The 12,673-nt window shown below is 45.7% G+C and overlaps 1 protein-coding gene across 1 annotated transcript in view; it reads left to right on the plus strand.

Moving 5' to 3' along the window:
• LOC144119395 (testis-specific serine/threonine-protein kinase 3-like) overlaps window positions 1–12,673 on the plus strand; it is a 984,587-nt gene that overhangs the window by 773,397 nt on the left and 198,517 nt on the right. The window contains exon 5 of the mRNA XM_077652021.1: window positions 11,933–12,063. Within this exon, the coding sequence (XP_077508147.1) occupies window positions 11,933–12,063 (131 nt within the window). The remainder of the gene's footprint in view (window positions 1–11,932; window positions 12,064–12,673) is intronic.

Genomic DNA, 12,673 nt, shown 5'->3' on the forward strand with positions numbered 1-12,673 from the left:
CAGTGTGTGAAAGCCTTCTGCAAAAGCTGAAAGCCCCCAAGGTTTCTTGTAGTGAGCAGGGGAGTGAAGAGATAAAAGGCAAGACTCCTGTCCAGGTAATACCATATTATCATAGGTTTTCACATAATTTCAAGAAGCTGGCAGCGCGTTATAATGTACAAGTAGTTTTCTCTGCCCCATGTAAGCTTTCCAAGGTCTGCACTAAGAAAATGGTAAAACGAGATGACTGCACGACGAAACATCAATGTTTACGGAATGTAAGGCGAACGTTGTGTACAGAATTCCTATCAGTTGCGGGCGTCATTACATTGGGCAGACAGGAAGATGCTTCAATGACAGGGCCAGAGAACATAGATCATGCGTACGCAACAAATCAGGAAGTAACCTGGCTGACCGTTGCAAAGCATGTGACACAGAGCAAAAGAGTGGATGCTATCCAAAAATAGATAAAACAGAATTCTTAACATCAGCTAAAGGAAAAACGGAGCGTGAAGTCATGGAGGCGTATTTTATAAGAAAAGCTGGGAAAAAGTGCGTCAGCGCACCTTCTATTCAATTACTGGACAGTGAAGTTGAATTCCTTGATGGCTATCTGTAGGTGTGAACCATGTGTCAAGAATGTTTATGGTGTTGTGAACTGGAACGGTTCCGCTTTTCCTTTGGGTTTTCCTGCTGGTTTTATTCCTTGGCATGTTATTGACTTTTACTTCAGTTGTTATTTCCTTTCTCATATTTGCATCCCCCCCTCGTTGTTTTAGCGTGGAGCCCTCTACACTCGTGTTTTATACTTCTGGTTTTATCCTTTTTCTGTTTATGTCTTTCTGTATTTTTTCATATACATATATTTCATTGTTTCCTAGTTTCAAATTTTTTCATTTGATTATGTATAGTATCACAGCCCTTATCTGTTTATGGCCTAAATTTCTGCTACCTTTTACTTCCATTGCCATGCCCACAAATGTAGTTTCCCCATTGTCATTCTGTCTTTCTTCACCACGTGCTTCTCTCAGTGTGGAGCCTTGTACACTCCCCTCATCTTTTAGTCGATCTGTTTATCTTCCTTTTTGCCGCGTTATTTGTTTGGTTCTTAACCTTGACAAGCTTGTAAAGCGCTTTTTGCAGTAAGTTTCAGTACACGATGTCTTTCAGTGTTCCCCCGGCACCGTGCTTTCATTTTGTTATTTTATCGTAATTTTTTTGCTTATTTTTCACACGCTGTAATCCTGATTGTGCTCTTCTTTGCGCATGCTCATCGCTTGATGGTGGTGATCGGCTCCAATATATTAGACGTGGTGGCTTTTCGAAATATAAAGTTGCAAGTTAGCGCCTGTCCTGTCCACTTCTGTGTCGTCCGTGTCCTTTTTGCGCTATGTTTTCTAAGAACTGTTACCAACTAGCCCAAACCAAGCTACTGTTACACCAGTAGGAAATGGCAGTTTTCAAACAGTGTAGCTGAACGAGGAAATGCACGCATGCGCAGTAGGCCGTACGAAAAACGCTCACTGTTTTCCTAACGTATATGACACGGTTCAATGACATCTAAACCAGCGTGCTGTTTATTAGTTTTTAACGCCTACGCTCCTTCAAATGCTGCTGAGAATGGCCTTCCGCGTTCAGGAATCGGGAGACGCGACTCCATCGCCGGGCGGTTGAGCGAGTGGGGCAAATTTTATTATGATGTCTCAAAGTGTGCGCGCGTTCTCAATCGCTTTTTTTTCTTTTTTTTCTTTCGTGCCGCTCTCATGTAACAGAAGTTCCGCAGCATAGCTTCGCTATAGTCGGATACAACATCAGTCTGCACGGAAGCTTCGCACATGTGTGTTCAGGACTGCTGCACAGAATTCTTCAATGACAAAAAAGTAGTCAAGTGTTAAAAATGTTCTTCTTACCTAAACCAGAAGCTAATCACAAGAAAAAAATTACAAACTCTAGAATTTTGATACCTGGCTTGCTTGATGATGTCAAACATTAAATCCTAATTTCGTTTGCTTTTGTGATACACTAGTAAAGTAACACAGGCCTTACGTGTGTCTCTCGGCGGCGGACGCTTGACGCTTGAACGATGTCAAACCAACTTGCCCATCAGCGCATTTTATGTAATAGAGGACTACAGGACGCCGCGGAGCATGGCCCAGTGTTAAAAACTGCAGTTTTTGTAAGTTGTATACTACAATAGTTTCATTGCTCTCTTTTTTTCTGTTCTTCAAACTGGGTTCGCACATCGCCTTGGCCGTGATTTGCTCGTCCGTCGACCGCTAAATTAAGAAAGCCCGATACTGAAAAAAATGAACATATGGCTATCAATGTGCGAGCACATAAGCCACGTCCACATGTACCACACGATCTACAAAGAGCCATCATATATTTCATCTTTCATGCCCATACTAACTTGTTTATGTAGTTTCTTTCCTCACGACATTGATGTTTGGGTATACCTTACCTGCTAGAAAAATTCTTGCAACCCTATTCCTTGATGGCGTAACACACTTTCCACATCCCTATTACGTATTTATTTACTATCTATTTTTTCACTCCAACTATTGAGGAACAAGATATAAGTTAAAAACATATACTAGTGAAAAAATATCAAGCATCGATCAGCAACAATTAAATACGGCATTTCATTTATAAACACTACTGTTTTCCGTATGCGGAAAGTAAAAAAAGACTGCTCCCGAGATTCCCCCTTGACAAACTCAGCTGAAAGTTGGATGCCGTAAAGTCTGTGCGCACGTGTCTTGTGCATACAGTCCACTTACAACTGCGTTAGGAAATTTTCATATATAGTTCGCAAGAGGTTATATGGTCATACTTAATAGCGCTTATTAAATGACTTGGGACAACGCAGAGATGACACAAACATTGGTGGGCAAACGGTAAACTGAACTTTATTGTGTTGTGCACATATAAAACATAATCTTTACAAGTCAAACAGTAATCAAGGACAACACAGCAACTTTGCTATCATAACAAAAAGCATAGATAGTATACTTTGTCCCAGCAGATCGGTTTTTCTTTGTTTTTAGTTTTCACTTGTTCTAAACTTGTTTGCAAGCTATCTTGAGAGGTAAAAGTCCCGAGTGTCACTTCAACGTGACTGTCGCGCTGCTAAAATAGAAAGCAGTTATCGAAAAGCTGCTTACGCCGAAAAAAAATGCCGCATGGACAAGAAAATAAGCACCAAATCTCATCACATTGATTGAAGGAGAATTTATGAGATATCCAGGATAGAAAAACGGCTCACTCCGATTCATTTTATTAAAGAAGGGATTATATGACTCTTCGTTTTAGCGTGATTAAAAATGCACATTCGAGATAATAATTTCAGTGCTTGCACAAACACGTGTGCGTTGCTTCTTAAAGTAGTCTACTTAAACAGTATACAGCCAGCACCATGAAATCCTGCGGCAACAGCAGCCGCACTCCGCGAGTCCTGTGATATGGGTACTCCATTCATTAGTGCAATCGAGCTGCGCTGCCATAGGGGTCCCATGGTTGTAAAGCAAATAACGCAGCGCTGATATGGACTGATCATGTGGGCAAGTGAAACAGCGCGCAATCTAGCTAGATTCTAACTCCATTTGAACTGGAGTCTAACATAACTTAGTTTTTCTATTTTCTGCTTATTTCGCATGCTAGGCTGCCGTAAGCTTTAATAATCAAACGCACTTTACGCTATCTGCAACCGCTGTGTGTTTCGTTACAAAAATAGTGAATAGTTTTATTTGGTGTAGAAGCGATCGATTCAGTAAAAGAAAGTTCAGTTTCATATCCGAAATCTATGGCATAAAACTATATTAAGACGTCTGTTGTCATTTACACACATTTTGTTACTTTTATTTTTATTGTTGCAGCGGTTAGGCGCAATTTTGATGCTTCAAAATTTCAGCAATTTTGCGTCAGAACTGCACGCACCAGAACAAAGCAGTACATCGATCTGAATTCGAACCGGAGACGCGCTTAGCTTCCCGATGCCTTGGAGCACTCGGCCATCGCAGCAGCCTCTCGCTCTCCCTGTCCTAACTGGTGGCCTCTCTCGCTATGCTTTGGAAGCCGTGATCGAAGCGAATGTTAGCTATGGCCGCTGAAGGGCGGGCAAGGGCTATCACACGTCAAAGAGCTAAATCACGCGAGAGACGTCATGCGTGCTGCGTAGCAGTTGAAGAAGGAAGCGGCTGCGTGCGGCGGCACGTAATGCGTCAGAAGCGGCCAAGGAAACCGAACATAGCTAGCAAATAAGACTGGATAAACTACCCGTAACATTTCACCGCAGAGTAGATGGCCGGGCCATTTTACTTCTCAGTTGCCCAGATTCATCCCACATATATACCGTTGAAGCAACGCTGAATGAGCCTGCCCTGCTTCTTAAAGAGACACAGAGGAGAACCCTATCAATTTTTTTTTGTAAGCAATATCTGATAGTTCGGCATTTCATGGCTTTGTTGACGCTTTTCCGGGAGCGAAAGATGCATTTATTTCAAAGACATTTGAATTCGAAGTTGGAAAACTTTTTTCCCGCCGCTCCGATTCAAACTCGAGAGCTCTTATGACGACTCGGAGAACTCTTATGACGACACAGAACGGAGTGACGTGCAACGTGACGTAAACCGAGACCCCGTGATTTCTGCGGTTAGTGGTGCGGTCTAGCAGCTGCCGAAATGAAAGCTATCGCCGTCGCACGTTGAAGGCATCTATCGGGGGTCGCCACCGTCGCTTCGTTTACGCGTTTGCACCGGCGTCTTGCCAGCGCTACGATGGATTCCGTTCCCGAACCCGACGACGTAGTTCTCGCAAAAACTCTGGCCTGCATTTCAGCGACCTCATTCCCACAGCGTGCGATGCTTTTGAGGGAGCACGGTTAGGTTAGGCGTCGGCGGGTGGTTTCCCCCTTCCTCAGAGAGCAGCCACTGCAAACTAAATATCATAACCCCAGTGCTTGGAGTCGCAAGGGGCCAGGACAAGGTCGGCGCCTTGCGCCCATCGGAGGCTGGCCGGGGCTTTGGGGCCAACGGATTGTGATTCCTTGAACGGCGCGGTTGCACGGCGCAGCTGACGGCGTTGAGGTCGACCACGGTTGCAAAGGCCAAGCTATTTATTTTTTGCCACAAAAAACAAATGGGGACTCGAGGGCGGTCGCGTTTAAAGTCGGCGGCTTGAAACCTAAGCCGGCGCTCGACGCTTCAACGGCTTCCGCTGGATCAAATGGGTCCACTGGATCTGGCTCTCTCGCCAACTTGAATTTATATTCAGATATGTACTGTGAATGGATTAAAATAGCCGAGCTCAAAAAGAACAGCTCCGCCCAACTGCCGCAGCTATTGAATATAACGCGCGCCTCGCCCCGAAGCCCAATAAATCAGTCTGACCGGGCCGGCGGCGGCTGGCGCACTCGGCGCGAAATATATACATGCTCCAATCTCCCCGCCAGTGCGGTCTGAGTGCGCCGAGGCCGCCGAACGCGTCGGCGGTCAAGCGCAGTTGGAGTATAGAGGGTCTCGCTTTGACCGACGTGACTTCGCCATGCAGCGCGCGCGCGCTTGGCCGCAGCATAAACGCGCCTTAACAGAGCCTGTGCTTAACCGCTAAACAATGTATTCAGCGGCGGCATCCATGGGAGCCACTGAAGCCCCCCGCCCACTCACTGCGTGAAAGAAAAGAAGTCCGGTGCCGAGGTTCGGAATCGAACCAGGGCCTCCGGCGTTAGAGGCGGAAACGCTACCGCTCCGCCACGGCGGCTCAAGTTACAGCCGTCAATAAAGGCGCATATAGTGAATGCACTCTTCTGATGCAGAAATCTGCGCGCTTTCGCTAGGTATATCCTGGCCTAACAGAGATAGGCCATCAGCAATTTTTCGAACTGCCTTGTACCTTGTCTCCCGTCCCTAATAAACGATTTCCGTTAAGTAGTTTGAAGTTGACAGGCACAGCCGGGAATGTTTCGCCGGGCAAGCGTGCGAATACACAAGTGCTGCCTTGTACGATCCCCGACCATGGTGCCATCATAGCTTTTCATCGACCGTGGCGATCATCTGACAAGCCTTAACAGGCTCCTTCAAAGGTTAACTAGCACTTGAAGCGGCACTTGGAGTTCCTCTGCTGTTCGGCGCTTGTAAATCGAAGCGTGTCAAAAACAAAACCAAGAGGCACGCATAGCTCATAGACGCGAAGCGCCATAAAAAATCGAAACTCTACTGGCCGCCTGTGGCGCCGCCAGGCATCCGTTTTCTTTGCTTCCAACATTCAGGTTGTCTTTTGCCTGCCTACCTTGTGTTATAAAAGTGCACTATTGGTTCTAACACAAAACTTACTTCAATATTGTTCTGCGCAACCAACCTTTGTCAGCCTCAGAGATTCGCGTTTACCAAGTAGGATGGAAAATTCCTCCAAGGTGGCGTCTCTTGTCCTATAGCGTCACCACGCTTGTACTTGCGAGATTGGCCTGTGGTGGCGATACCTGTATTTTGGTTCTGGCTATTTTCTACCTTACAAGAGCTTTGTTTTCAGTAAGAGCGGTGTTTTTGTGATCACGAGCTGGTATTCTATCGACACAAGCCAACTTCAATTTCTCCACAGAGTCCCTTTAATGAACCACCGAAACGAGCACTTCCTAACTCCAAAGGTCGCTCCCTCATGTGTTGTCACTAATCGATTGCGCTTGTCAGAAGAAAGAAATAACGCCGACAAAAACGGTGTTGTTAAAATGTGTTAATGACGTTTCGGTTTCCGTCGGAAGCCTTGCTCTTGAGCTGAAAGACCGAAACACGAAGCTTAAGTGCGTCGCCCTAGGCGTCTTTCGTACGTAAAAAAAAACATTTCCTGGCGGAGTTTACAAGATTCCCTGCGTTGACTGTGACTACTGTTACAATGGCGACAGCGCAAACTCCGGAAGACATTTAAGGGATCGCAAGAACGTCGTGCCAAACACAGAAGATTGCTTCGAACGCACTTGCGGAACACGTAAAAGCAACGACAGCCTGGGAACAAGAAGCGAATATCCGAAGAGAAAAGAGTCGCTTGTCATGCCGATATCTGAAGTCCTTGATGACCAGTCTACAGGCAAGACCTTAAATCGTATAACGGACGGTAACCTGCCGCCTACGTACGCAAGATGCCTATAGGGCGATTATTGCGGCGTACTTAAGGTTCGTGCTTTGGGGTTTCAACTAAGTGAACAAGGCTTCCGAAACGGAAGCCGAAACGTAATTAACATTTTGAACAACAACCTTTTTGGTCAACGTTGTAGCTTTCTTTTGGCATGCGAATCTATTACCCGACCTGCCGACATTTCGTCAAAACTTAGATTTCACTGCAGTAGAACTGATAGTTGGTAAGTATTCATTCTGTGTAGAAACAGCGCGAACAGACGAAGGACCGAGAACGTGGAAACGGCGCTTGTCTTAGTGCTTATTTATTTATTTATTTATTTATTTATTTATTTATTTATTTATTAGTTACCTGCATCGCCCCGCAGGGCATTACAGCAGGGGGGTACAGACTTCATTTATAGGTATAAAGCAATTATTGCAGTGCATGGAAAAATGCTTCGTTAGATGTAATACATACAATGCTCGATGGCAAACTATTCCAGTCCCGAACAGTTCTAACAAAAAAAGAATAACGCAAGACGTCACCCTTGCAAGAAAATTTTCTGACCTTCAAGCAGTGGTCCAGTCGCTTTGATATATAATGAGGTGCCTGGATATATTGTTCGCGGTTTATGCCAGTTTTATGAATATTAAATCTCATGGAAAAATTTCAATCTGATGTACCTTCTACGGTCCTTCAACTCTTGCCAGTTAAGTTTTCGTTTGCTTTCCGTCATACTAACTTGCCAATTATAATTACCAAGAACAAATCTAACAGCCCTATTCTGAACTTTCTCTAATTTTCCTACACACTCAGATGTGCGTGGGTACCAGCAAACACATCCATATTCAAGTACGGAGCGTACATAACTGAAATACAGCTGTGTTTTTAAGTTACTTGGTAAATGGCTAAAATTCCGCCGTAGAAAACCCAAACGTGACGCTGCCTTATTCGCAATATAATTAATGTGCTTATTCCATCGTAAGTCCGATGTAAAAAAGACGCCTAGATATTTAAATGACTTGCTTATGTTGAGAGTAAAATCATTAATTCTATACCTATACGGATGATTAGCACGTTTTCTTTTGAAGGTGACGTGAACAGTTTTGTTTATATTTAAGGACATGTCCCAACGTACACACCAGTCTGCCACAGTATCTAAATCAGTTTGCAGGATTTGTGAATCAGAAGTGGAATTTACTACTCTGTAAGCAACACAATCATCGGCAAACATCCTGAATGAAGACTGTATGCCAACTGAAATATCATTAATATACAGGAAAAACAAAAGTGGTCCCAATAGTGAGCCTTGGGGAACTCCCGACGTAACTGGTGCATACTGTGAAGAAATACCGTTCAGAACAACAGCCTGCCTTCGTAACGACAGATATTCTGCAATCCACGCAATTACTTTACAATCCAGGTTATACGCTTTCTCTTTGGAGAGAAGAAGACTGTGAGACTGTGCGCGACAACATCAAATGCTTTGCGGAAATCCAAGAAAACGGAGTCCACAATTTGTTGCTTATCGATTGCCGATGCCAAATTATGAACGAACTCTACCAGCTGCGTACTGCAGGAAAATCCACGCCTGAAACCATGTTGACTAGTGCATAGGAGATTGTGTTTGGTGAGATGGGCCATAACGCAACTGTATATTACATGATCCATAATTTTACAGGTTATGCTGGTTAAGGAAACGGGTCTGTAGTTCTGAACGGAGTTTCGCATACCACTCTTATGTATGGGCACGACACGCGCTACCTTCCAATCAGCAGGCAAGTCGGTTTCATTAAGAGACTTCTGGAACAGCCGGGTGAAATACTGACATAATGTATACAGACACACACACACACACACACACACACACACACACACACACACACACACACACACACACACACACACACACACACACACACACACACACACACACACACACACACACACACACACACACACACACACACACACACACACACACACACACACACACACACACACACACACACACACACACACACACACACACACACACACACACACACACACACACACACACACACACACACACACACACACACACACACACACACACACACACACACACACACACACACACACACACACACACACACACACACACACACACACACACACACACACACACACACACACACACACACACACACACACACACACACACACACACACACACACACACACACACACACACACACACACACACACACACCCCCTTCGGAGGCAAGAGCGCAGAAAGCCTCGAACGCGCACGAATTATGGCAAACAGCATTTAAATTTCCAAATTCCGGTGCTTCTAAACAAATTGCCTGATGATGTTAACCTAAAGAAACCAATGAAGAAAAAGACGGTAAAAGCATTGGTTATTGAGAAAGAAATTCGTTACCAGTGACTTCTCTTAAAGTCATGTGTAGCGTCTGTAAACCAGTACTGTTCTTTTTTTCCTCTGTGTTTAGGATGTCGCCTTTCTTTTTTCCATTCTTTTTTCTTATTTTTTATATGCACATATGTTCTCCGCGATGACTGAGCTTAGCACCTTTGTTAATAATTTATTCTCTTTGTTGTTTACATTTGTGTGTTGTCATATTTACTGCATCCTGCAAGACCTAGAAATGTGTAAAGTGGAACAAATGTGTGTTTTTGTAATGCTGTCGAAACTGCACGCGGAGGGAGAGCCTCGTCAGGCCAATAGCCTTTAGCTTTCCCTTCGCTTTTTGCTTGTATTGGAAAGAAACCAATAAACAATCACATCACACACACACACACGCACGCACGCACACGCACGCACCACACACACACACGTACACACGCGCACGCACACACACACACACACACACACACACACACACACACACACACACACGCACACACACACACACACACACACACACACACACACACACACACACACACACACACACACATACACACACACACACACACACACACGCACGCACACACACAAAAAGATAGATTTCACCGCTTGCGGTTATGGCTATAATAGTTCTCCCCTCCAACAGCGGTGCACCGAGCTCCGTGCTCCGATGCGCTGTTTTGTCGTCGTGCTGTTTTGACACGTGCTGATTTGTCGCTGTCACGCGTTTTTGCCATGTGCTGTTTTGTCGCTGTGCTCTTTTGACGCATGTAGTTTTGACGTGTGCTGTTCTTTCCTTTTCACGATTTATTTTGAGCCACAGGATAATAGCCTCACTGCAGCGAAAAGACAGCATAGCACCGGGGAAGACAATAAAGAAATAAAAAAAACATCATAGCGGGGGTAGCGAGACTCCAACCCGCAGCGGCTGCGGACAGATCTCTTCCGCTCGACGCTGCTTCACACCACTACGGCATTGCCATAGCTTTTCTTTTTTTTAAAGCCCGGTATTACATTCTGTAAATAAATTCTGTAGAAGCCGTGAGAAAATTGCGCTAACAAACACGACACACGAAGGAAGGGCGCACACAACAGGAAGAGCTGAAACTATCAGCTGATTTATTCATGGGCTGAACTCCTAAATGTATAAAGTCGGCGCATATGCGCAAGGTGCACGCACGACAGGCTAAGTTATACGTGCGCAGGCATCGTACCCTAAAAGACCGGCCCACTGACGAATCACTGACGAAGTTGTTATCGTGCTTTATAAAAAAATGCTTGGAAAATGTTGCGTGCAATATCACTACTACTCCTGCCAAGAATCTATCTCCTGAAGGCGTGCAAGACTTCTGCAATTTCTGCTGTGCTCAGACAAGTTTTTACGACCATCTTTATCTCCTATGAACGTTCATGCTCCCCTGCGCGATCTCAAATGCAACGCCCTGTCTAGCCTATGTTGGCCTTTACACAAGTGAGTGGTATTGTGTAAACCGCTGCAGCAAGCATTTTACAAAGAGATTCACATGCTTATTGTCACAACGCTTTTTTTTTCATATATGCTCTGCTGTGCGAAAGCACAGATGGCTTAGACTCTTGGGTGATGAGAACACCATCGGTACTGCCTACCTGTTGGCGACTTCAGGTTGTGCGCGATCCTGTGCATGCTACCACAACATGTTTTGGTGGCATTATTTTGATCCCTTTTGCACGCTTATCCTTTCAACTTCTGGAGCAGGGTTTCACTTACCGCACGGGGGTAGACAGCCGCGTACATTCTAGTGATTTGGTTTCGAATGCTTTCACTCATTTGAGATCCCAGACAAAGTACAGCGATGCGTCTCTTGACAGTTGTTTAGTGTGCAGAATTATATGGCAGTAAAGCCTTCGCTATACCTGGGGTGGTATATCCAACAGAGGTGAATATCGGAGGGAACAGTTGCATGTCCAAATACTGTTAGGTATGGTGAAGCCGTATGGTATGGCCGTTCTCCAGTCTTTGAATCGCACGAACGATTCGAGCCTGCCTCTCTGTGGATGGATGGCCAATCGTGCTGCACATCTAGGACACCGGCGACGACTTCGTGATTTCGACGACCATGGCATATAAAGCGCTCGCTGTCAAAACTATCAACACTGATTAGGCTCAGTGAAACACCGGGTCGTTTCATAAGACTTAGTGTGCTTTCTCCGTAAAAAGAATAGGGAAGGTCTGCACCTCAGTCAAGTTCATTACATTGTGCACTAAAGCGGTCACAATATGAGAGCTGATGCACTCAAACCAATTCGTCGACGCTCAGGCAGCGTGCAGTAGGCACCCCGATCGAGAGCAACAAGGCAATGACTTCGCGCCCGCGCGGTGTTCTTGGCCCATCTGCTGGTTTTTGAGATAGTGTCTCCAGGTGATGTGGCCGCCCGCATTGACCGCCGCAGGTGCTGCCGCTCAGCAGCGAGCTGAAGAACCTGATCCGCGGCATGCTGGAGCCCGTGGTCACTCTGCGTGCATCCATGGCCCGCGTCGTGCGTCACCCCTGGATCAAGAAGTACCCCAGCCCGTTCAAGGAGTACGTTCCCTCATTCGCTCTACGACGAATTGTGTTGTCAATGGCGCCGAACCGCGTTTTAATGTGATGTCATTAGAATGGCTCGACGCCATTGATCGGAGCGTCGGCTTTGAGGGGCATCTGCCGCTGAGTTATATCAGACCATAGTAAAGCCGTAACCAAAACGTTAAGATTGCTTACCAGGGGAGTTGCTAATACACTGTTGGGGGGCAGCGCAAAGGACGAGTACAAAATTCAAAGGAACACAGGACGAGCGCTAACACAGAGCTGAAGTTTATTGATAGGAAACAAGGCGAATATAAAAGAAGCGCAGACAAACAATAATACGACCAAATATAACGCACGTGTTGGTACGTGGTATCTAGGAACATGACTTCCCTATCATGTAGACAGAGCGCTTGTTGATAAACAATCGTGGTTTTTTGTAGCGATAGCTATACTACGCCAGCCACTTCGCGAGGTCAGCGTGGCTGCGCGATGAGCCGTAGCACCACCGCAGAGCCATCTGTGCGCATGCGCGGAGTGACGTCATAGCCCTCAGCTGGTGTGCGCGCCATGCGCCTCGTCGACGACGGAGCGGACGCTGCCCACCTCGTCAGTTGTGCGCATG

The sequence above is a fragment of the Amblyomma americanum genome, chromosome 2 (genome assembly GCF_052857255.1).
Source record: "Amblyomma americanum isolate KBUSLIRL-KWMA chromosome 2, ASM5285725v1, whole genome shotgun sequence".
Lineage (NCBI taxonomy): Eukaryota > Metazoa > Arthropoda > Arachnida > Ixodida > Ixodidae > Amblyomma > Amblyomma americanum.